The 26,153-nt window shown below is 41.6% G+C and overlaps 2 protein-coding genes across 2 annotated transcripts in view; one reads left to right on the top strand and one right to left on the bottom strand.

Annotated features, from left to right (window-relative positions):
* Window positions 1-26,153, bottom strand: part of tspan17 (tetraspanin 17) — a 61,590-nt gene that overhangs the window by 9,530 nt on the left and 25,907 nt on the right. Inside the window, exon 9 of the transcript XR_009921717.1 lies at window positions 18,808-18,917. The gene's annotated coding sequence lies outside the window, so the exon portion shown is untranslated. The remainder of the gene's footprint in view (window positions 1-18,807; window positions 18,918-26,153) is intronic.
* On the top strand, window positions 597-4,468 carry mchr2b (melanin concentrating hormone receptor 2b). The gene is made up of 2 exons (XM_062393597.1): window positions 597-1,000; window positions 2,700-4,468. Exons 1-2 carry the CDS (start codon window positions 597-599, stop codon window positions 3,337-3,339), a joined length of 1,044 nt encoding a protein of 347 aa, XP_062249581.1. The 3' UTR covers window positions 3,340-4,468.

Here is a 26,153-nt window from a genome sequence, read left to right as displayed (position 1 = left end):
TTGATTTTAGATTTTATGTTACATGATTTGCTGAATCTGAATGTAAATGCCTTTGCATTATTTTGCTTTTGCTGTCGATGTTTTTGTTGTAGCTGTTTTAAGGAAAGCTACAATAATATAGTTTTTTTTATAAAGTTAGCAATACTTATTAAAGTATAAAACAGTAGATTGTTAATATGGCGTAGTGATCCAATAACAGGGCTTTGATAATCTGCCCTCTCCTCATTATGACACAGCAAATTAGCTATGAAGGGAGGGAACTAGTGTCCGCTGAGGCGCACAGTGTTTGGTAAAGAGCGCAGCAGAGGCGCACGGTGAAGAGTCATATGGAGTTTGGTTCAAGAGACATCACTCCGACAGACTGTCCCTGCTCGTACACATTTCGATTTAGTGCCAGCCTGTGAACCTCTCCTTGTTTTAAAACATCTCCGTGAAGGCAAAGCGCACTGAGAAGAAGTCCAGGAGGGGAGACGCGCTCCTGCGTCTTTGGATAGTGCGATAGTTTGCTGCCTGAAACTTTTGGAGACAAGGCACCGGCAGGAGAGCGTCCGCTTCAAATCCGTCCATCCACGGGCTGTTTCTGAGAGGAGCCGAAGATGAACGACACGGGCATATTCTGCAGGAACAACCAAACAGCCAACCTGACAGACCCGGCGTGTCTGAACTCAACCCGCCCGTCCTACAACCACATAGACATCACCACGTTCATGCACACATTCCCCACCATCTACGGCATCCTGTGCTCGGTTGGAGTTATTGCCAACGGACTGGTCATCTACGCGGTGGCGGCATGCAAGAAGAAGATGGTCTCCGACATCTACGTGCTGAACTTGGCCATAGCGGACATGCTGTTCCTGCTGGTGATGCCCTTCAACATCCACCAGCTGGTCAGAGACCGACAGTGGGTGTTCGGAAACTTTATGTGCAAAGCGGTGGTGGTGGTGGACGTGAGCAACCAGTTCACCACAGTGGGGATTGTTACTGTGCTGTGCATTGACCGGTAAGTCCATCAATACATGCAGATCAGATGCCTGCACAGTCAGATAGGGGTTAATATAAAGGTGGTGAAAAATAACAACACTTAAGTGTGTGCAAATCTATATTAAAAGGCAAATTATCCTATAATAATACTACTTACAACAACAACAACAGCAGCAGCAATTATAATAATAATGACGATAATAAACATATTCACTGTTGCATAATAATGAAGAAATCATCCCTCTATAGTGCTAACAGGTTTTCCTAAGGGATCCCATGACGACATAATGTTCTATGCATTAACCATCAATGTGTCATGTGTGTGATCTGGAACAAATTTGTACTAGACAAAACTAAAATAACTTTTTCTATAACAGCCCAGCATCAATTCCTGAGTTAATGCTAGAAAATAATATAATGGCCGATCACTGATAAATAAGCGTCAAAGCAGGTTTGGGGTCCTCGGGCACGTGCGGATGTCATAATTGCATAATGGCTTGTCATAATTGCTGGCATCTGGTGGGAGCCAGTAAACTAAATCAGCGAGGTACGACATGAAGGATAAATTGAACTTTGTCAAAAAGATGAAGGGATGAAGGCAACAAGGAGCAGGAGAGGACGAGGAGGAAGAGTAGGAAGAGTTAGACCTCCTGTTGCTGCAGCAGCAGAGCAGCTCAGCTTGATGAAGAAGAGGGGATCTTCATCTTGGAGAGTCTGATTCAGTGGTTCTCAAGCACCTTTTACATATTGCTTTGGTAAATCATCACAAATATAGGACTGATCTCACAGTCTGATCAAATCTCAATTGGTAACATACACAGATGCCCAGATCATTTTCTTACAGCACATTATGTACGGTATTCATGTCATAACTAGAAAGCTGCAGTTATTTGTGAACAATGCAAAGCTATTTCAGCTGCCCCCGCTGCTTCCAGATCATCGCAGCGCCTTATTTGAAAAAAATCGATCAGAGATAAAAATAAGGATGAACAATCACTTGTATGAACCAATCACATGGTTCATAAAACGGATTCTCTGTGTAGGCCTTAAAGGACGTGCATGTATTATAGAGTTCTCCTGTCGGTGTGGGCTAAGTGTGAATTTTGGATCATATCAATATTCAACTTGGCTGACATGGTGGGAACACATCAGTGGGTCAGAGGTCGAATATGGATCTGCACTCATGGATTCTACTGTCAGACTAAAAGTACATTTATTGAACGTCAGCTCGGATCAGCAGCTTCTGTTCATGAAAATAATGTCAAAACTGTTATGAACTGAGATAATTGCTGCTAGCAGGAAGTCCGGGAGAAAAACACAGTCATTTGTACCTAAGCGTCATTTTCTCCACTTTAGTGACACTTGCTGTAAGTAGTGACAACATGGTCATTCATTTCCTGCGAATGCCCTAAAGCCTGAGATCAATTGTGACTAAACCACCTGAGCTAAACCGCCTCCAAATGAAATACAACCAAATGGAAATGTTTGAATTTTTCTCAACTTAATCCCCCTGTCTTGATTACACAAATGTATTGCTCCATTCGTCACTCTGCGAAGTATGTAATATATTGAGATTGTATCTTTTACATGGTATTTCATTTTATTATCCCTTGTCAACGAGGTCAATGACCTCTTTACCCGCACTTTAGCAAAGTTGCTTTTATCGTCTGAGTGTTGAGTCTTCAGTCTGACTCTCAACAATGACTTCTTCCTTCTAGGTACATAGCCATCGTCCACCCCACCTCGGAGAGAAGGACCATCAGCTGGACCATCATGATCAACATACTAGTGTGGCTTGGAAGCTTCCTCCTCACCGTGCCCGTCATGATGTTCGCCAAGGTGGAGCGTAGGCAGCATTTGGAGGTCTGCATGATGAACCTAGACGGACCTGAGGACATGTACTGGTACACGTTCTACCAGTCCATCCTTGGCTACATCATCCCCCTCATCATCATCAGCACCTTTTACTCGCTCACCCTCTACCACGTCTTCAGCTCCATCCGCCGGGTTAAACGCAAGCAGTCCGTCTGGGCTAAAAGAGCCACCAAGATGGTGCTGATGGTCATCGCGTTGTTCCTGATCTGCTGGTCGCCCTACCACGTCATCCAGGTGATCAACCTGAGCAACAACACGCCGACCATCACCTTCATCTACGCCTACCACATCAGCATCTGCCTCAGCTACTCTCACAGCTGCATCAACCCACTCATGCTGCTCATCTTCGCCCAAAACTACCGTGACCGCCTTTGCCGCAAAAACATGCTCAACAGCTCCCAGCATTCTTCCAAGCTCACAGTCGTCAAACAAGATGGTTCCAGTTCAACCAATAACCCTAACTACCGCTTAACTGTCGTATAATCCCAAAGTCGGTGACCTTTTGTAGATACACAATGTTCTGCTGCTCACCTCAAATGGAAGTAGCTTGATGAATGGTGTTGTCTATGAAATAACATTCCCCAGCATTTTCACAACTGGAAATGGATACCGTACGAATGAGCCTGGGTATAAAGCATGAGCAGCAACTTCAGCCCTGAGTGAAAGAAGTGAAATACAGGTCATATCAAATGTTATCAACCGAGAGTGCAAGAGAAAAAAGACACAGATCTGCAGAGGAGAGCAAGCCCACTAAAGTAAAAAATGAAAAAGGAACTAAGTGTCTCTGAGCCAGGGGGGACTTCAGCACTGACTTCACAGATGCACAGATGAGAAGGGACGCTGAGGAGCGACTCAGGTGTGGCTCTGTTTTTTTCTTCTGGACTGGGAGCTTTTTCATCAAAACCTTTGTCGACCACAGGCTACCTCCAGTGTAATGCTGGTCAGTCACAACCCTGAGGGGCAGCTTGTGGGATCTGTCCCCGACAAACATTCAACATCACGTCTGTATTATTGTGAGGTTCACCAGTCGGAGTACGACACAGTGACTGGAGAGCTCGTGATGAAATCTGCTACCAGTTCATAGCTGTGTGAGTTGTTTGATGGAAAAAGAAAACAAATCTGAACATGTGACCTCTTTCAAAAACAATCACTGGTCTCACTTTCTAATAAGGAGGGACTTATACGATGTAACAAACGGCCTTATTGTGGTTAACATGTGATGTCTTTATTTTTTTTTAGCGCAGTTATCAGCGAGTAATAATAATAAGTGAGGACCTTTAAATGGTGCAAAATCCAAATAGCAGATTTTTATCTCGTCTATTTTAGAATAATGCCATTATACATGTTGGTAAACCCCAGCCAGTTATGAATGGTATAAGTCATTAAGTTTGTCTGTTTTTGTCAATAAATAGATTTTGGTCCAGAGCATCCACCACATTTTTGATATAGTTTTCACAACATGGCAGCCCAAGATGTGTATTCATCATTTTATTATACAGAATTATAACTCATTGGTATATTACAATTTAACTGTTATTAAACCTAAGATATTCATGTCACATACTCTACAGTGGTTTCCAGTTTGCATAATCAATCCATATTTTACAGCTGATCCACACAACTACAAATACACTTGTTGGTCCCATGACAAAAGCCGGTTACCAACAACACACATTTATGACTGCTACCAGTGTAAGTACTGCTTCTCATGAACTCCTGCTAATGACTCACACATTCTTTACTCAATAATGAGTTGAACAGACACGTTTGCTTTCAATCGTCATCAACACAGATTTCACAGTCTATCATTATGCTATTTAAAGACAGCTCAGAACGGCCCATTTCCATCAATTTTAGACTCTAATCACTGGAAAAAGCAGCGTTAAACACCACAAACTGCCTGAAACCCAATGTCTCACCAGAGAAAATCAAGAATCTGTCAGACTTAGACAACTACTGTATCAGACGTATGTTTTTTTTTTTTTTTTTTATTCTTTGCATCCACAGCATCACCATCACTATGGACTACACAAATTAACAGAGCAATGGACAACTACACACTGACGGGATGTTATGTGGGAGGTAACTTGATGAAACTGATAATAAAACTCATATTAAATCTGACTTGCCTTAATTTGCAGTAGACTGTTCTGTATAATGTCCCTTTGATTGTGACTGTTTGTATTCTTTATTTTTTCAACGTGAGACCAATCATTGTTCACTTAGACTGCCCAAGATGGCTGTGACTAGAAGTAGCAGACAAATACAGTGGTAATACAGAGACAACAAAGACATCATGGAGGACAGGTAATGCTCTCGCATTGATATCATGTCATTTGCCTGAGTGTTCATTTGCATAATGAATGCATAGCGAAAGGCAATGTACAGGAGAATTACATTCACATGATCTTCTGTCATTATGGTTGTGTGTTTACAGTGACACCGGATCACTAAATGGGATATACAGTGTGTCCTGTGCACTAATCACTTGTCCGTACGCTACAGCAGATGTGCACCACTCTGTCAAACTGTATCTGGCTCTTCTGTGTGCTAAATGTGATGTAGGCTTTCTTTTACTTCCATCAGTCCCATCGCTGCTCTCATCAAAGCTGAGCCCCTAAAACTCAAGAACGTGCACTGACTTGCTTGCTAACACACGACTATCATCTCTGCTTTAGCAGTGCATGTCTCTGGGCTTTATGAAAAAAGGTAGGCAGGTTGGTTAGTAACAGACAGACAGCAAATTATTTTGTTCAGTCCAAATGAAATGAATTGGCGTGTATATCACAGTCCTGCGAGGGCCAAAGACTCCAGCTCTTCTCTTTCTTTAGACAACTTTTTTGATTGAAGGTTATCCGAATCTGAAGATTTCAACAAATAAGATCTAAGGTGTTTCAGACAAAATTGACCAATTCCACCTTTAAAGTGAATCCACCTTATCTTGAGGTCTGTATTCCAGGGTTAATACCTTTAAAGTGGCAATCCAGTCCTGCAGTATCAATCGCCCATAGGATATAGAAGAGAGGCCTCTGTTGATTCTGAGAATTTCCTTCAATAACTGATGCTATAATATTTTCTTTGTGTGAGGGACTACCCTTATTAATAAAATGATCTCAACATGTAAAATTGTTGCAATTCCATTCTAATATTTCAGCTGATATAATGCTTATGTGGTCTGTTATAAGTGTATTCAGTTTATCACAAGCTAACTTGGGGACATGGGTTTGGCCCACAGCAGGTTTTTGCTCTTGGGGCCTCACTCTGGGTAAATGCAGCCTGAACTTTAATGAGGTGGTGTAAGGTCACTGTTTGGTATTGTTGGGTATAGTTGACAACCTTTTTTTGCTGTGGTTGTTGTAGTCTGTGCTATAACATACTTATAACCTACCAATATATGAGATATTATCTGAATGTTATTGTTTGTTGTGATTCATACTGATATTGTGCAGTATACTTGTGTACTTTGAATGGTTTCCCAGTCAATGTCATTGGAAGAACTGCAGTCTGTGTTTTGACAATCACTATTTTAAAGAAGTGTAACACAACCTATTGTCCAGAGGCTCCTTTCATCTTGATTTAATCCAATATTTTAACAACCATAACGGATACCTGGATGGGATTCAGGCTTTAAATCAGCGATTGGTGCAGTGGTGATATTCAAGATTTATCTTTGATTGCCATAACCCACATCAAACAACTTGACATGGCTATTTACAGTGTTTCTCATAAGCTCTTGGTTATTTACGACTGCAGGAGGCTTCTCGGGGATGCCAAGCGAAGTGGGAGAAAGTGCTGCGCGAAACTAATAGGTACTGTCATATATGGTGCGAAAGCTTATTTGCCTCAGGTTTCTCTGATGTTATGGGACATAATGTGAAGAAGTCAGAGGGTTGATGGCCGAGGCAGATTCAGAGTCACGACCAAAACCACTTCAGTGACCCCTGACGAGACCTCAACCCATAACCTAGATTCTGTGTTTGATTCTCATGTTTACAGCTCCAGACGATTCCATAAACTGAATTAAATTCCCACTGAAGCAGCTATGGGTCATGGCAGGATTTTTATGAGTGATGTTTACTTTATCATTTTAAAGTTGTGGACACAGTGGAGCAAAGCGATTATGGCCGCATAAAATGTAGTTTCGCATATTGTTTTCCCCCCAATAGGAAGATTGCCATGAGTAATCTTCCGACAGCCTTTGGTTTCAGCCGGAATAAGACTGACAGCAAATATGTGATGCTCGTGGGCATCCCTTCCAGACAAACAAAACAATAACGTATTTGTATTTTTTATGGAGGAAGTGTGACTTTAAAGGACTTTCACTGCAATGGAGCAGATGGGTTAGAGTAGCATGAAGACCAGGGTGGAAACAGCCAGGCTTCGTCCATGGGTTATAAATAATAATTATATATGGTAAAAGAATATCATTAAATATTTGGATGTGGATTTTACTTTTGGTCGATCTGTAATCACCCAGCACAAATTCACACTGGCACTTTCTTGCTGTCAAGCCAACTGGCTGCTGGCCAAGCTGCACAGACACTGTATCAATCTCTTCATCCATCTCTGTTGGAAAGTGTTACATAAGATAAATTATTTTTAATGAATGTTCCAATTCGTAAACTTTTCTCCACAAAGTTACAAAGCGCTTCAAATAGAGAAAAAAATGGAGATTAAAGGATCATAACAAGAAATAGGGCAATCTCTCCGAGCCCATTGGCTATCGTTCATTAGCCTCTGAGGGCAACGGCCAATGTTTAGGGTCTAGACTCTAGACTAAGTGTCCTGAAAGTGGAGTCCAGGGACGACAAAGAGACCTTGTGGAGTTACTGGGGCCCCTGGCAAAAAGGGAAATCATTTATTGGCATCGTTATGTAACACACTGACAGAATGATTGACTAATTTGACCCTGAATTTCATACACTGCCTGTAATAAAACACCAAAAAGCGAAAGATCTTGTCAAATGGGAGTGCTTTGTCTAGTTTGTGTCAGTTAAGAGGTTTTGTATTTTCACATCTAGAATCTGTTTAAAGAAATTAAAATAAGTAACCTAACCCTGAGAATGTTATTAAAGTGGAGGGGAATAATATGAAAAATCACTCACACACTAAAAACTGAGAATATGCCAAACATTAAGAATAGATTTGCGATAGAAAAGTTAAAAGAAAAGATTTCTAAGAAAAGGATGTTGCCTTTCTGATCTTAACAGGTCGACTGCTCCACAGCTGCAGGGATCACACAGTAAAGGCCCACTCACCCATATTCATCAACCAAGATCTGGGAATAACAAGTAGATTCAACTGTTCAAACATGAGAGTTTAAGTGCTGGCAAGTCTCACCTCCTCAGGTTAAGAGTTACCAGCCTTGACCAAAGAAGTTCAAGTAGCAAGTGTTGGTAGGAAGATAGTTGATCATGTCTGTGAGTATAGAGAGTCAGAAGCTCTGTAATACAACTGGGCGCCAGACTGTGCTGAGTTTGAAAATGTATTGAAAGAATCTTAAAATCAATCCTAAATTGAATTGGCAGCCAATGAAGGGAGTTAATTGTTGGAGAGAAATGAGCCCTATACGCTTGGTGCAGTCCAGACTCTGAGGATTGACTGGTGCATGTAAATAGTGCATTGCAGTAGTGAATAAGTATTTTTTAGGTTTTAGGTCAGGAAAAGACAACGTTGATCTAATTTTTTTTTATTTAGTAGGTCAAAGCAACAGATTTCAATAATATCATTGACATGAGCTTCCAATTTAGTAGTGAATTAGATGTGATACAGAGTTTTCTGGCTGATGATTTAATATTGCTCGCTATTGTGGCCCAATAAACAGTAGTCAGTCAACTCACTGTATAGACATTAATGTCTAAAATTCACTGCATAAACATTAATTTGTACAACTACACAAATGTGTACAACTCACTGTATATCCATTAATTTGTACAACTCATTGTATCTACATTAATTTGTGCAAACTCACTATATATACACAAATGTTTACAGCACACTGTATTTGCATACATTTGTACAACTCGCTGTTAATACATTCATGTGTACAATTCCCTTTGAATCAATACTACTTTTATTCCAAAATAAAGGTGTCTTTATTCAACCTTATATCATGCCTCCGTCAACCGTATAAATATGATGTGTTCAGAGTGAGACCTGACCGCCTTGTGTGTGGACACTTCAACATGTCATTTTGTCCTCCCCTTCTCATTCACCGGGACACACAGCACCTGCTCTGCACCAAAAAACACATTCCAGCCCTGATTCAATAAATGGTCAGACAGCAGTCCTTTTATGATCTGGGCAAACACATAAATCACATGGTTTTGTCCTCATTTTTCCTCACGCACCGACTTCTCCTTCCTATCTCAGTGAAGCAGATCCCTCCGAGACCAAATAAATCCAATTATGGATTCTTAACACTCATGTCTCAGGCCTGGAGAGCAGAACCCCCCCCCCCTGTTACAGGAGGATGTTGAGATCATAAAAGATGCACCTCTGACAAATGGTCCACTCAGCTGCTGAAACATTAAAGATCACTGCATGTGGACAAAGTGGGAATTTCACTCCAACAAAACTTTTTGATACAACTGCTTCAAGACCTGTTACATATTCATCCATTCTGTTCTGCTGGGAGGAAATATTATTAGATAAAAAAATTCAACAAAGCCAGTTAAGGGGGTTGATCCAGGAATGTTTCAGTACTTTAACATGAGTGAGATTGGGCATTTTCCCTGATTTCCCAAGGAATAATTCATGAATCTTGCTGAAGTGATCTATGAGTGTGGAATGTGGTGCTGCTGGTTTGAATATAAGGGGACTGCTGGGCCATCATGGCAATATTTGAATAGAAATCGTTTGTAAACCCAGGCTGACTTCAAAACACGATGAAATGTTGAAGTAGCACATTGGTTGATATGACAATTGAAAATACCTCCCTGTGTAAGTGGAGCTATGAGCGTTGTAGATGAAGGACGCAATCATTTCATCATATATATTTGAGTCCATCCAACGGCCAGCCCCAAGCATCACTGCCACTTTTATGCTGGCAGACTGCGGAGCTGCAGACGACTAACCGGCCATAATAACCATTATGGGATGAGTTCGGTTACTCCCACTTGAACCATCCTGCTATAAATACTCTTAATTAATCCACCGCTGAAACTGGGCCCTTGAAAAAGCGCAGCTCAGTCCCGTTAGAGACATTATTTTCTAAAAACTACAGCAGCAGCTGTTTTTCAGATATTTTGAAAGTGAAACTTCATATTTGAAGCAAATTTTAAAGATTTACAGCTTCAGTAGATGAACCAATGGACTAAAGGCTGATTTCCATAGATGGGGCTGAGAAATCAGGACTTATTGAGAGAAAGATCAACACAGAGTCGGTTTCATGGGAATTTCATGGGAATTTTTTGAGAATCAGAAAAGTATGGAAGGACCAAAGCTAATGTGATCAGTGATCGTCTAGCTTGACTTAAACAGTGCTCAACACTACTCACTTAAATCAGAAAGCCTGAAAGTACACCTCAAGAAACCCACAGGGTTCAGCTCCATTCACCAGAAGAATGAACGGCAAAATCGAGTCTTCCACTATTGCCTTTCAGTCAGCCTCGTCAAAAAGAACAGATCATTATTTGAATGTAGAACTTGTACTGTAACTTTGCTCCCATGGGCAAACAGCCGGCTGGTGGATGTTGGGATAGAGTTGGAGCTTTTGAGCAGCGTAGTTTCCAGGTGAGCAGTGTGAGGAGAGAGAGCACAGCATCATGATAAAAAACCCTTTGGGATTTATCGCAGTTGCGCTAGCTTGTGAACAAGCTCCTAGACCTGCCGATTTCTGTGGCTGCAAGTGCAAAGTTTACATTTTCTCTGCAGGTTTAAGGTGCCACACATGTTATGTGGTGCTGACTACTGACAACTCTAATACAAATCAAACAGAAGGGCCCTCTGAGGCCTGAAGAGCGTGAACTTGATGTGTAAAACAATATTTTGATAGAAGGTTGTTTTCCAGGTTTGTCTCCATCCGTGTGGACACAGCTTTAAAACCCAGACTACAAGCAATTGGTCACTTGTTAGATCAGCTCTTTATGCCTCGACTGATTCTCGACGAATCCCGGACAGGTTTTTCTTTATCGGAGCTCACACTCACACATTTGTTCTGTGAAGTCTTCAGAATTTGAAAACCCACATTCCAGCTCGATTTCAGAAGACTGTCTTGTGATGTTGTTTGAATTTTTTTCTCCTCAAATGTTCCCAGAGACGTTCACTGGGGTTGAGGTCTTGTGACTCGCTGATGAAGAGCTCTGCGAGTGAACACTTGTTGCTATTGCTCGGACTTTCAATAGGACTATTTTTCAGTCAGGAGGTATTTTACTGCATGGTCTCTGCAGGAAAGAAGGGTTCCTCTCTTTAATCGGTGCAGAGAAGATTCTTTACAGGAAAGCATTTTACTATGGGTCATGAGCACTGCTGCATTAATGTGGCTGATTCTTCACATGCACTGACTGCATCTTTGTCTTGCATTCTTTTAGTTACTTAAAAGACCAGGGTGTTCTTTTACCGAATGGCTTCATGTCTCTTTATGTCTTTGACACAGATGTTGTTTGAGCTCATAAAGACGTCACATTAATATATTCTAAAATGGTGCAGTGACGTAAGCTCCTCTTACATTTCTTTGGGTGAACTCAAGCTTGATTAGTCAGAAAGTACAGCCCTTTTTAAAATGTACATCTGGGAGTTTAGTGTTTTCTTTAGCACGCAGGAGAACTACTTCGGCTCAGGATTATTACATTTTCTTGACAGTGTTACAGCCAACAGGACACAGTAGCTGCAGTGGAAATCCCCAATCAAATTAAAGTGCCCGAAGTAGCAACAATAATGTGGATAAAAACTGGAATTTTCTCTCTTGCCTTCCATCCTCCCACTTCTCCCTACCTTCTTTTGTTCACGTCATTGCATATATCCATTAGATTATATTAGATTGAATTAGTCAACTTTATTAATCCTCGGACCTGAAAGTAGTTTTGTCACAAGTCAAACAAGCGGACAAAGGCACGCTGCCTCTGCTGACACACAGACAAACACACACTCCAGTCCAAGACATGAGAGCAGCTCAGGAGCCTGCCAGCCTTTAAATTCAATTAGAGTTAATCAATCAACAGAAGGTCAATCACATCTGATTTCCCTGAAAAACAAGGCCATTAAAAATTTAAATATAAAACAGGCATCAAACTGATGTAGACATGGAACCGTCCTTTTCAATAGCCGGAGTGATATTCAGCCACTGAGGACGTTCACACCTGTCCTCAAAACAGACCATCCCGGCAGAAAATGAGAAGATAATTTTCAGATACAGTACATCTGAATTTTTGACTCTCTCTCCTGATTTTCAAGTGTCAGGTTGGAATGACTTGTTGAACTTGAGTTCCTCACTCATACACAGCTGTGATGGTGAGCATGAACGTATGAAGGCTTGATGTGCCGAGCACTTAAAACTATCTTCTATTTTTGCTCTAAAGACTGTGAGATAGAAACCCTTTGTCACTGTGTCCTCGAGGGAAAAACGCCCTCAGAGGAAATATGTGATCACGTCTTTGTAGTCAACAGAAAAACACTGGTGTTGGATAAGAACAGTCTAAAGTCTTGACCGACTGTCGCAGTGAAAACTAAAAAACGGAAACAGTTTTTCCCAGATAACTAAATACATTAAATATCATAAAACGCCTGTGAGAGTGGGTTGGGTTGATAGTGTTGGAAGCCACTAGTGCAATGAGCTGAGCTCATACACTTGAAAGTCATGCCCCCTGTTCATGGCATAATGAGAAGCATTGTGCTGGTAAACACCTTTCTCCAGGCCTGGCCCAAGATGAATCTGCAGTCACAAAGCGGGGCCTGTATAGAGTCTTCATGATCCCTGAAATAAGAAGAAAATGTCTGTCTTGAAAGAATGTTTTGTTTTCTTCCTGCATGACAGACTGGCTCATGTAAAGTGTATTGTGGTCTCATGGGGGCTTGTTGCATGCTGCACCCTTGTGCATCCTCACCGCCTCTTATAAAACAGCGAGGAGTTAAGCCTGAAACATGCTTCTGCGACTGCGTCTGCGTCTTTTCACGCCGCTGTGGCGCAAGACTCGTTTTCATTCATGCTTCCCCAACCGTTGCGCGTCTTACAAAGCAATTCCGCGCCAGAACACTAGGCGGAGTAATGCTTTTTGTCGAGACGACCTTAGAGACGCCTTCTTTCTTCTTCGTCGATTGTTTATTTACATAGCCACTGCGGCTCCTCATAGCCTTTTTCTGGCGGACAAATCCGCCAGTCAGTGACAGGTTATACAAGTGATCATACTATCGGATATCTTCTGCCAAGTGCTCTTCTATTTGGTCCATATTCGTTCTTCTAAATCTTCCGTGATTTCTGCCGGTATTATGGGGCATGAAACCGGAAATGCAGCTCCAGAAGGGATGTAGCGCAGACCAATCACAGCCTTGCGGGCTGAGTGAGCTTGCGGAGCTTTGCCGTAAATTTTAGAAAAGGGGGTCGACACCCGTCAGCACGTAAGAAGGGATACATAAGCACGTAAGGGACCCGGAAGGGCTCTTGCGCTTAAGGGCCCGTGAAAACGCAGAAGCATGTTTCAGGCTTCAGTCAAAGTCAACAGCGAGCGGCTTAGTTGTGTCTTCAGTTAGGTCAAGTAAACAAAGTCATTAGATTCATTATGGCCCGACAATATAAACATAAGAGTATATGTTACATGGCGATATTTTCTTTGACTCTATAGCTTCCTGTGAACTACATTAATCACTTGTTTCCTCTTCCCACTGCTTGGAGCGTTCTAAAGATACCTCTTATCTTTTGATGAAGTATGTTCTCTATATATTGATAAGGCTCACTGTAAATCTTTTTTAAGTTCATTCAACTTAGAGAAGTGAGTTCCCACGTAAAAGTCTAAAAATGTGAGTTAATGGAACTAAATGGCTTTTGAATTTCAATTTATCAGATCAGAAAAAAAACAATAAGAAAATAACAACCTCCACGAGGAAGATTTTGTTTACACCCATGTCTGTTTATTTATGTACTTGTTTGTCTCTTTGCTCTGGTTTAGACTTTTGTAAGACAGTCTCTGGCTTTTGTTCTTTCTCTGAGGACTTAGAATAGACTATATCTACCCTTGAGAAACTCAATATTTTATCTTTCTTATGGACCATTGTGTTAATGTGTTTGGATTTGTGTTTTGTCTGTTACTTTACCCACCTCGTGTGTCCCTGACTCTGTTAAGTTACCCTTTGTTATCCCTTATGTTGTTTCATTTCCCGTTTTATTTTGAAACCACTTTCTTTGTGTGTCTTACTTGGTTATTTCCTTTCTTTGTCCTGTTTCCCACACTTTTATTTCGCCATATCTCAATTCAAGGGCGGTAAGGCTGAACTGAAATACGGTGGTGATCGACGTCACCGGCTTGTCCCGCCCTTAAGGCCGAATTATAGTCCTGCGACTGCAACCCGTGGAAGGCCACGCAGCTGCATTGACGGACTCGTTTTGGTTTATGCTTCTCTAACGTTCTGCGCGTGTTGCAACGCAATTCACCGCCAGAACACTAGACGGAGTGTCGTTTTTTGTCGAAGACAAAACACACAAAAAAGAGTCTTCTTCTTCGTCGACTGTTTATTTACATAGCCACTCCGGCTCCTCATAGCCTATTTCTGGCGGACAAATCGGCCAGACAGTGACGGGTTATAGAAGTAATCATACTTTCGGATCTCTTCTGCCAAGTGCTCAACTATTTGGTCAATATTTGTTCTTCTAAATCTTCCGTGATTTCCGCGTATTATGGGGCATGAAACCGGAAGCTAGACTCCGGACGGGATGTAGTAAGCAGACCAATCACAAGCCTTGCGGGATGCTTGAGGCTCACGTCGCTTTGTCATATAGTTAGAAAAATTGGCGGATGCACGCAAGCCGCCAGAGGGCACGCAAGGGGCCTGTTGCGTGCCTTGCGTGCATGAGTGCGTGCGTACAACCCAACTATAAATCTGCCTTTACTGCCGCGCCTTGCCACACGTGTCGGACATCACAAGAAAGTTTTACTGCCGCTTGGTCCTTTTAACATTTGTAGCTGTTCAACTGAGTTGAAGCGTGAAACTCAAGCATTGGCCTACTTGGCACTTGCATGGCGCTATTAACTATTTAATAAATGGTCACCGAAGTGCAATGAATTCTTGGACAGGTTAGCCCAAGAAAGATCCACCCATTGGAAGCTTTAATATTTTCAGGATGGAAGGACGCAGTGGTAATGTTGAGGAATTTTTTTTGAACATCCTCACACATTACTGTATATGCCACTATATATTAATGTATATCGTAAATTACTCATCATATCTGGACAGGAGATTAGAGCCTGTCTAAATTTCACAGACACTCCAATCCCTCTCTAGGCAGTACCCGAGGTCAGGTTAAAGATAAAGGGCCAACCAAAAGTACATTGCAGCGTCTGTGTTGAGGGACGTTCATAACTAACTCAGATGTGTCAGACAGAGAGGCACCAACTCCCACTTTTTTGTGTATTTCACCAGTGGCAAGATGCAAGGATACAATGTGATTTAGTTATGCATACTTTAGGCTTAACTATCCAACAGGATGCCAACACCTACATGTAACATAGAGAGTGACAGCAAATTCTAGCCCTTCATGGATGTGCTGCTGGAATGGGTGATGCAAGTAGAGGAAGATATACTGGGATGCTGTGGGAGACAACTTCAGACTTGGGGCTGTCTATTGCTCATGCTACACTGTTAGCATTTGTATATTGTTTCACCTTCTGGTCTCGTTGATATAAAAATATAGTCTGCATTAGACAACAGCTGCTGCCCGAGTTCTCCTTTCACCAGTTTACAGAAAAGTTCCGTAACAATTAGGACCTATTTTGAGGAGCGTACGAGATGGGACAGTCGAGTTGTGCTGCTGTGGTCCAATCAGTCTTCAATCGCAGCCTGGGATGGATTTAGATCTGGATCTGAATTGAGACACAGTTATTTCGGCACCTCCCCTGTATCGCCCTCTCATTCCTCTGTGTCAGTTCATCTGCTCAATTCGGGTTCTGTTCGTGTCTGTTTCTGTTACTGCGTGATGTTTCTGCTCCCAGTGTTTTTCAGTGTTTCAGTGTTGATTGTGTTAAATTATTGGAGTAAATCACTAAACTGCCTCAGCTGGTTCTGCAAATGGGTCCAGAATCAACCACAAAAACATTGCATTGTTTTGTTGGGTTATTTGTTTTGTCAGCAGCATTACGCAAGAACTACTGAACAGATTTCCATGAAACTCGGTGGAAAGATTGAATATGGGCCAAGAAAGAAGCTGTTACACTTTGTTGTGGATACAGACAAATCTCTTTCTTGAACATTGAACATTTAACAATTACTAACAGATTTTTCAGGGCAAGATTTATGGATCATGATTAAATAACATATTCATATTTATAAGATGGATTTATTAAATAAAAATACAACTGGTCTTATAAGTGAGGTTTTTCAGCTGCTGTACAGAAACAAATATGGATTTAGTGCGGAATCAACAGTATATCTGTATCTTCAATGAACTTTGACCGATTGAAAAAGATTGGTGCAATCATTACAGGGATTGTTGGAGGATGTATGCAGTGATTGTTTAATCACTACACAATCCACTATTTCAGGTTTAAAGAATCAAACTCGCCGCAGCAGCCCTCAAACCTGTTTTATACCAGAGTCTGTTCAGATAGGAGATACGGAGCTGATCCCAGTGAACTCGGTTAAACTCCATGCATACAGATAAAAGGAGTTAATTCAATACGGCCCATCATTATCATGAAATTAAATTGCCAATCGATCCCCTTTACCTTAATAGTACACACTGGACCTTTAAGATGGAGTCATGGTTTTCTGAAGACAAACTTGAACATCTCTGCCACACAGACTGACTCTTTCAGCTCATCAGATCCACATTATCAGAAGTATCATGACTCCTTTGTCGAGGAGGAAATGTTTGGTATAGTGGTTGACTGTGAGGTTATCGTGTTTCACATCTGCGTTGGGGATTTCATAGTTTCTCCAGATACAATGAGATTGGTTCAAGATTGAGACCCAGAGGGAATGGAAGACTGATGAGCACATGTTCTCCTTGCTGCTTATTGCCTCTTTTCTTTTCATTTTCTGGAAATATTATGATTTTATTCTCGTAATATTATGTTGTTTTTTTTTTCTTGTTAAATCACAAATATAATCTCATAGTATTATGTATTTAGTCTAGTTCTCTATTCCGACTTTATTCTCATAATATTCATTTTATTCAGGATTTCTTAGAATTTGATTTCCTTCAGTTTTGTCTTATGGAATTTGTTGTAACAAGGTGACTAGGAGCTGATGTTCTCGCTCCTCATCCAGCTCTTACACTTCTTATGATTCTGCACAGCTTTCTCTCATAACTTGGGTACTTCTGTCACAGATCGTCCATATAGGTTTTATTAAAAAACATCTAAAATGGTGTAGGTCAGGTCTCCTCCCTCGCAGCTGAATACAAGCTCGGCAGCAGCCGGCTCAGAGCTGCCTCGAGGCTCGAAGATTTCCTATCATCCACTAAGTTCGTCTTTTTGAAAAGGTTCCAGTGATACGTGCAGATGAGGCACAGAGATGATCGATATCTTTGAGATACCATTGCAGGACCATGACATTAGAGCCACAGTTCTCCATGTAGCAGCAGAGTACAGATTTTGCCCAGACACACAGTCAATGCACATTGAGACAGAGCACCAGCAGACAATATTAAGAGGAAGGAAAATCATGTTTGGTTTGTTTTCTCAACTCAGAGCTAACTAACGCTGCACCTCTCTACTCCAACAAACACTGTCTGACATTATATCGATATGTCATCCTGCATCAAAGCCTCAACACGATACAGTACCTCCACCTGCTTTACACCCATTAGCTAACATGCCATTATCGACACCTCCGAATCTAGTTACTTTCTCTGATTAAGCGATTCCCAGTGCGCTTGAGCAGCGGCGCGCCTTCCAGTCATCGAGCAGCCCTGTGTGGGATGTTAATGTGGGGTGAAATAACTGAGATTGACTATTGATCAGGTGCATGTCTGCAGCCCCAGGGCCGCTCAATATAATCACTTCCACACTTGTTCTGTCTCCTTCTGAGAGTGGCTGATGGAGTGATGACACAGGATGCAACCACACAGCGCCAGGCGTGATTTGTCATAATTCAATGGGCGCAGACGCACGCGGCGTCTCCCAGAAACCAGTTATGAGAGCAAAATCGGGTTACACTGCCTGTCTCAGAGGCATCGCTGCGTAATTGTTTTGATCATCTATATTAAGGAAGGTGTGGGATGTAGATTAAATAGCAGGAAAATGCTTGAGTGTACTGGAACTGAAATGAGACTCCATCTGAATCCAACCTCCTTTTTTTCTCTGTCTCTCTCTCTCTCTCTGCAGCACAAGTTTAATTGAACTGTGTCAGCAGTGTTGAAAAAAAAGTGGTGCTCTGGCTGAAAAAGAGAGTGTCTGAGAGGCATATTGATTAGCTGCTCCTGGACGACAGAATCCTACTCATCACACTTCCCGGCAACACATCCCAAAGGGCGTCCATCTTAATGTGATATGACAACCCTCTCCGCCATATCAAAACTGAATCTGGACATCAATTTCGACATTCAGCGCGATCGCTGAAAAACACTTCTCTGCTTTCATACGCGCAGCTAGATGCAGGGGTGTTTGTCTCGGTGAGTGGGACTCCTGCAGAGGCCTTACCCAGTGTGCGCTGGAATAATATAATAGATAATAAAAAGACATTCTCTCAGATTTAACAGAGACTTTTAGGAGTACAGCAATGAAAAGGTCAGGTTCTGTTTGTCCTCAATAGCGACTGAGGAGAAAATTTGCATTTTATGATTATGATTTTAATAACATTCACCTCAGACAGCGTCCTTGTGTTGGAGGGTACTTGCAGGAGAACACACTGTTCGAGTCGAGATGCTCAGGGACGAGGACACATTCTCAGCCGCTGGCTCAGGCCTGATGAGGCTATAAAATGCCAGAAGACAAGAAACCAGGAGACCAGGTTTAATTAGTACAGACATTTGCAGCACAAATTTTCTCTGAGGTTACAAAATGTTTGGAATGACACAACCAAGGCTGACGTGTGTATTCACAGCTCAGTAATTCATCAGGTACGCCGAGTGATAAGCACACGTCATTCAGACAGACTCGGAAAGGTATGCGTGTGTGAGTGCTGGTTCTGTGGTGTTGAATTGATGCGGTACTAATTAAATGTGCGTATCTGTAGGTGTATTACTCCGGTTTGTGACTTGTGTTTAGTTGAGGTTTGGAAATGTCAACTTTTGCGAGATTTATCATGAAATTGCAGGAGTTATTGAAGTTATGAATTAGATTTCCACAAAGTTTAACAAGTTCATTCCAACGGAGGGGGTTTTCTTTCCTCAGTCTACAGAGGAGTGTGCAACCCTCCAGCTAAAAATGCAAAAAAAAAACCATCAAGATGTCATAAGGGAGCAGATAGGCTGTAAATATATATAAAATGTTCAGGGTCATTGGAGAGCACTTTGAAGGATTGACAGATTTATGTTTCACTTGCACACAAACAAAGGACCTGTGCATGTTCACTCATACGGCTGTGCTAAAACTCAAGGTTGCAATAAATAATCATTGGTGAAAAATATGCATTTGATAAATAGTCAAGATAATACAAAATTTTAATCTTATAAGCATCATCATCATCATGCGTGCAGTTTTTCATCTTAGAAAATGATCAAATATACACGCCATCGTCATATGGCAAACTGTGCAATAGAATAAGATGTAATTTCACCTGTTTTACTGCAGACTTTCAAACAATCATTCTTCAGCATTTGAGAAAACAAGCTCTTCAACAAGGCTCTTACTCCTCTTGTCCACCAGGACAGTGCTGTTGCCAGTGAGTAATCAGATCATGTGTGTTGATAACGTCCATTAACTGGCCTGTTAACAGTCAAACTGGTCTCAGAAGTAACTTCATTTGATGCCAGTCCGCAGTAAAACACGTATGATGATCAAAAGTTACCTCGCCCACGTTCCATTTCACTGTGGGCGAATCTATTGTTTGCTAACGGCCAATAAACCTCCAAAGAATAATATTTTGTTGTGGATGGTGGTGGAACTTTGGTCCGAGGTGAATCATGGCTTAACAATGATTCTATTGTGCTGCCGTTTTATAAATCTTATTCTATACTTAGTAGATCTTGCATTTGAAGGTTTTCCTAAAAAGCGTTGTGCATCTGCTTTCGCTCAAGTTTTCTTCTAAAAGACACACAGATGCTTTTAAAGTAAGCTGCATTTATATGGGCTCATAAATGTTACATTTATCAGTGGATTTTAACGTTGTTTTCTCTAGGAGATACATGAATAATCGTTTTATAGGGTTTTTGTTATTGATTATATGCTTTTGTTTTAACATGGGGGAGCTCTGTTTGTTTTGATGCACTTCAGGAACAATTTCATGGCCAGTGATTTGCACCCCCACCATGTCAAATTAAAAAAAATTTTACCAGAAAATGAACCATAGCCGGTGACGTCAGTGGTTACAGCCTTTGAACCAGACATCTTTGGGATTCATGCCAGTAAAAAATACCTTAATCAGTGGAAACGTGCAAAACTGGCTGGTGGAAAAGGGCGTTTAGCAGCTGTTTTGGGGTGTTCTGTTTTTTGATCATATCTCTTGGAGTTTGACATGAAACTGTATGCCGGTTTATAACAAGGACAACAGGGGATGCTCACTCTGCTAAAGGAGGGTTTCGTTTAATGTGATGAAATCCTCGGACCACACACTAATCGGACTTGAACTGCTGTGACAGTGTTTTCTCATGTGATGACTGAGACATAAACTTTCTTCAATAAAGTGCAGTGTTAAGAACATCCCTGTTGTTGTCTGGCTGAGTGGTTGAGTGTGTGTTCCGTTCATGAATCGCTCTCTTTCAACGTTTCAACAAGGTTACCACGGTAATTGGGCTTAGTCCCGCCCCCAAAAACTTGTTCTCTAAGGATCAGTCCTGGACTTCACGAAAATCTAACTCGAAAGAAGCAAGATGAAATGGCCTCGAAGTAAAACCTATTAAATCAGGAAATAAAAAATCTGCAGCGCTGAGGAGGATGAGGAAGAAATCAGAGGTACCGAAGAACCTGTTTCTCACTAAAACGAATAACTAAAACATGGCAGCTGCATCTATTATATAAGCATGATAATATAGAGAGAAATTATGTAATTATATAAATTCCATTCTTCATGCCAAACAAAGCTTAAGCTCCTTAAGTGTGCGAGAAACTCTTCTTGCACTTCACTTCTAGCTGCTTTTGGTGCCACTGGCTTCTCCTGCTAGAGTTGGACATGATTAGCATTGAGGAAACGTGGCCATTAATTTGTTAATCAGCACGATTCAAGGACATTTAAATAGCTTTACTTTCACTATTAAATTCTTCAGTAATTCTGAATTGAAATACCTCTGTTTTTCAGGGCGCTCAGAGGAAACATCGTGATTTGAGTGTGTTCAGGGGATTAACGGCTCTGTCTTTTCAGGGCTCACAGAAGAATAGCAACAGTAAACCTCTGAACAAAGGCGGAGAGGGAGTGTGTTTCCTTAAGCTCTAAGACCATGATCGGGACATCTTACATAAACTGATGTGTACCCTTCCCATGATTATCACACCTTTTATATTAGTGATAAATAGGGCAATATAAGAATCACTGTGGCAGTGAAAACTTGACCTTAGATGATTTTATGAATACTCCTCCTACCTTATTTGCCTGCAAAGGTTATTAGTTCAGTTCCTTTGCGACTAAATTACTAGAGTTTTTGGGGGGAATTATGCAAATTCCTTTTCTTGCTGATGCCACTCAAATTCCCGAATACTAAATACAAAGCCATAGACCGTGTGACATTGGCCCAAAAAGTAATCAAGTGGCTCTGTGAGGCTCATGCACACTGGTGCTTTGAGCTAAATGCTTTCCACAGCGTGCTAACATGCTAGTGTTTAGTAAGTCTAATGTTTACCGTCGTAATTTAGTGTGATAGCATGCTAACATTTGCTAATTTGCAATAAACATAGCATAGAGTAGAGTGGAGGTTGATGTCATTGAAAATACTAGTTGTTACGTGCCGTTGTTTGTGTTCTTTTTTTATTATCTCTCTCCTCATCTCCTCCATGTGTGTGCTCTTGCCTGCACCTCCACTGGCACAGCTGAAGTCACTCCAGCAGGAAACCCTGAGCAGAGCCTTGGATGGGGCCACTGGGCTAAGCAGCAGTGGGGAACAAGCTGCGAGTGACCAGTGTAGTAGTTTGCCTTGGTTGGTTGGTATCTTTGTGCATATTTGATTTCTTTGATTAACTTTTGTTAGTGCTCTTTCTGTTGTCCTGGTTCATCTTCAGTTTGTTGGGGATTGTTTTCAGTTGATTGTTCTTTGTGGGCTTATTCCCTGTTAAGGTCTGTCAAGAGCGTTTGGTTTTTCGTGCAGATTTTTACGTTAGTTCCTTGAACGCATCCTGCTGTTCATTTGTTTTTGCCCCGGTTTATTTGTAATTGTTAGTCCCTAATCCCCTAGACCTCTTTTGGTCTAGGGGGACCCTACACATAATGAAATTGGAGGGGTGGGGTACACCCTGGTGTATCACAGGGCCAACATGCAGAGACAAACTGCAATTCATCCTCAACTTCACAACTATACGTGCAGTACTTGGAAGAACTATAAATTCTTTAAATAGTGCTGATCAAAATCTAAAATGTCTGAAAATGTGTGGCATGTAATTAGCTCTTGTGTCTTAGCCACTTGGGTGAAATATGACGGTCCCAAGACGCTCTTTCCTTTATCTTAATCCTGTGGCCACGCTCCTGTGCCTGAGGTGCCAGCAGATCAAGAGTCGTACTCTGAGTTTTGTGCTTCGGCTGAAGTCCTTTTCTCCATTAATTAAATTGGCCTCTGATTCAATAACTGTTTAGCAGGTAATTGCAGATGCTCATTGAATTATGCCATCAACCAATCAGGTCCGCTGGACCCCAACAAACGCCACATTGCTCAGAAATCATGATATCATTGACTGTCTGCGTCTATCAGTCTTCCCAAGGGGGGGGTGGCTTTGCCTGCCAATACAGACATGTGGATAGTCTGGGGACAAATCTTGGGGATGAAACTTGTAAAAAACTTAGTTTTCTTCAACCAAATTAGATAAGAAAACAATTAGCGTGCTGTTCCTCTCCAGCTGATTCATGCTTTTTTCCCAAATACTTCAAAGATTATTATTTCTAGCCACTGCAGTATATGTCAATAACTCCCTCGTGCCCCGGCGTCCCTGCCCTCGCCGCTATGAAAGAATGCCTTTGACACACCACATGAAGAGGCGAGGAGCTGAGTGCTGTCATGTGATGTCTGTTTCTCCAAGTTAGCTGACGCAGATGTGACGTCACCTGCTACTGAATGGGCGCCTTTGAAAGTTCACTGCGCAGAATGCATCAATAAAATCAATTGGCGTCCATGCCAGCGGCACTAACAGGCCTATCTGGAGGTGGACATGGTTCTTCCCCCCCTGCAGAACCACAGGGACTTTTCCCACTGCCTGAGGTTTGGTGTTCCTTGATGGCAGATACTTGTTCCTATTGATCAGAATGTCTGCAGCGGGATTTAAGCTTTCCGCCTGTTACTCCAAAGTTATGGGTTTCATTCCCACGTGAACCATAGCAAAGAATTCCTATGCTTGTTGAGAAACCATAACCATATTTGTGTTATGATTTGTCTGATTAAATTGCATTTTGCTGGTATGGTTGGGAGGATTTAATTGTCGTGCAAGAGATTCAGCATCGCACAGACTTTAATTGACAGAGGTGAGACTGAACGTGCCGAAAACAATTTTAAATCAAATGCAGTGTTCTGGAAAGGAAAATGGTAATTGTGTCATTTAACTGAGATTTTCCCCACTTAGATTCAATAAATCCGATCTGAGCTCTGGGTGAAGCTTTGCTTCCCTGAGTGTCAAGAGGAGGCCAATCAGCTCCTTAAGATTCCCAATCGTCTCCCCGCCGTGCTCTTTAATTGGCTAATTACAAACTGTGTGGATCTAACTCAGCTGCTCAGGCACGGATTACAGCAGCTGGGGTGAAATCCTGCATCCAAATGTATGAGGTTTCTGGGCTATTCAACGAGAGGCAGACGCCGCAGGGCTGCAAGGATGTAGCTGTGACCTATACCCCCTGCTGTTCGTTCCCTTGATCATATCTCTAGTGAAATAAAGTGTGGGAAATCTCACTAATAAATCTTGCCGGGGAGAGAACTCCACAGACTTTATGAATGTTGAACAGTAACAGGACTCACGCCCTCCTTGGCAGAGCGAGCACGAAGTCTGCTGGCCAGCGAAACCCCAGCACCATAAATTGACAAAACAGCCAAAGAAAGTGTCGTAATTCCACCGGACAGCAAAGTAAAGCCAGTTCCTACTTTGCTGACAGTATTTTTTTAAAGTGTTGATCACAGGATGGTGGATCAATACATAAAAAACAGCTAGTGGTGAACACTACACTGAAAATATGATAACAGTAACTTTTGTTTAATATCGATTATATTATAGGTACTGCACGGATACGTTTTGGGCTGACATGGTTATTTATTGCTATGGGTGTAAAGCATCATGGAAAATAGTTGAAACACACTCTTTTCCAGAGTCAACAGAATGCAGATTTTCCACTAGGGGGAGCTGTTCTGTCCGCTCAGTTCTGGCCATCAACCTGTGATGTAATATCAGTAATATCAGCACAAGCAAAGACTGTGAAAGCTATGCTCATTTTATATTGACGCCACCTGCAGGCAATGAGTGCTGCACCTTTTTTGCTGTAGCGCCACCTATACTTAAAACATATAAAATGTTCATCCATTACCACAAAGCACCAAATGTTGTCATCAACATTGTCAAGTTTTGTGAATATATTTTCAATTTTATGCAAATGTTTAATTAGAGTGAGCCGGGCGATTTTACCAACGACTGAAGCAAGATTCAATACTGACACCCAAACAAGTCCATGCTTAAAATATTTAGTTCCACTGTCGGAAAAAAAAGACGGGACGACGCGAACTACGAAAATCTTGTGTTCAAATGCAACACGAACAAACGTTGTGCGGTCCCTTTCCTTGTTCTTTGTATTATTTAGTCATTGCTTGTGCCTGTCCTTGTTTGGGTTAGGGTTCTTTTTTTTTAAATCATATTGACGGCATCCACTCACACACAAAACAAATGACTTATTTATCATCCTTCCGCTTAGTGGGGGTGAGTCTTCACGATCGCCTGAGGTGGTCATCCAGACGTGTCACGTGGTTGGAGAGGCTGCGAGGATGTAATGTATGACCTACATCCACACCGCTAGCTGCCTTCAGTCAATGGAAAATACAAATGTAACTGTATCTCCCATTAACAATCTGAGACAGAGGGAAGAATTTCATTAGCATCAAGTTCTGAAGAAACAGGTCACAACCTTGTAGTCGACTAAAGTCAGCGTTGGTACAACAAAAGTAAATTTAAAAGTTAAAAAGACTATATTGTCTTTATACATGTCATGCAGTGTATATATAAAGTGTTGCTTTTGTTTTGTATTACACATGCAACACACACATATGTGTTTTTGTTATTATGACATGAATTTAATTCTCTTCTCTTTGCCTTACTTCCATTATTAGTTGCCGTTGTTGTTTAAAGATGCACTAATTAGAACATGTATATATTGGACCAGTGGGTCGTGTCAGGGTTACATGTGGTGTGAATGTGCCGTTGTTTCGAGAAAAAGATGCAAAGAAAATAAAGGGAAAAGAACATTTGATAGTTGAGATAAGAAAAACATTACACATTGCTTTTCTATGATGGCACAATGCAGAACATGACATGTAAAGCTAAGTACAGCTGACACTTTGTTCATGTGACAATGTGCTCAGTCAACCGCAGTTTATCAAGTGATGAAATCAAATTATGTGCATGGCTGTCATCACACCCTCAAGAGAGCACAAGAGACTTCCCCACTGTCTTACAGATGGAGCCACCATGACAGCGAACCTGTGCACATGTGAGTGACAAAGATAGAGAGGTCACATGTGGAACAAGATCTACTGCATGCCTTCACGTTGAGGTCAGGGGGTCAGATGCATCAGCACGGTCTGTGCTCCACCACAATGTGAAGCCAGGTACAATAAGAAAGTCTCAGTGATACAGGCGGGCAGCAGTGGCCTGACGCGGCCC

The sequence above is a fragment of the Platichthys flesus genome, chromosome 8 (assembly GCF_949316205.1).
Source record: "Platichthys flesus chromosome 8, fPlaFle2.1, whole genome shotgun sequence".
In the NCBI taxonomy this organism is placed as follows: domain Eukaryota; kingdom Metazoa; phylum Chordata; class Actinopteri; order Pleuronectiformes; family Pleuronectidae; genus Platichthys; species Platichthys flesus.
Note: the sequence above shows the minus strand (reverse complement) of the source record. Positions and strands in the feature narration are given on the sequence as shown.

Bases quoted from the DNA above. Each gene is read 5' to 3' on its own strand.
- mchr2b (XM_062393597.1), top strand. From the start codon at position 597: ATGAACGACACGGGCATATTCTGCAGGAACAACCAAACAGCCAACCTG. The intron at 1,001-2,699 runs GTAAGTCCATCA...TCTTCCTTCTAG, and splicing joins ACTGTGCTGTGCATTGACCG to GTACATAGCCATCGTCCACC.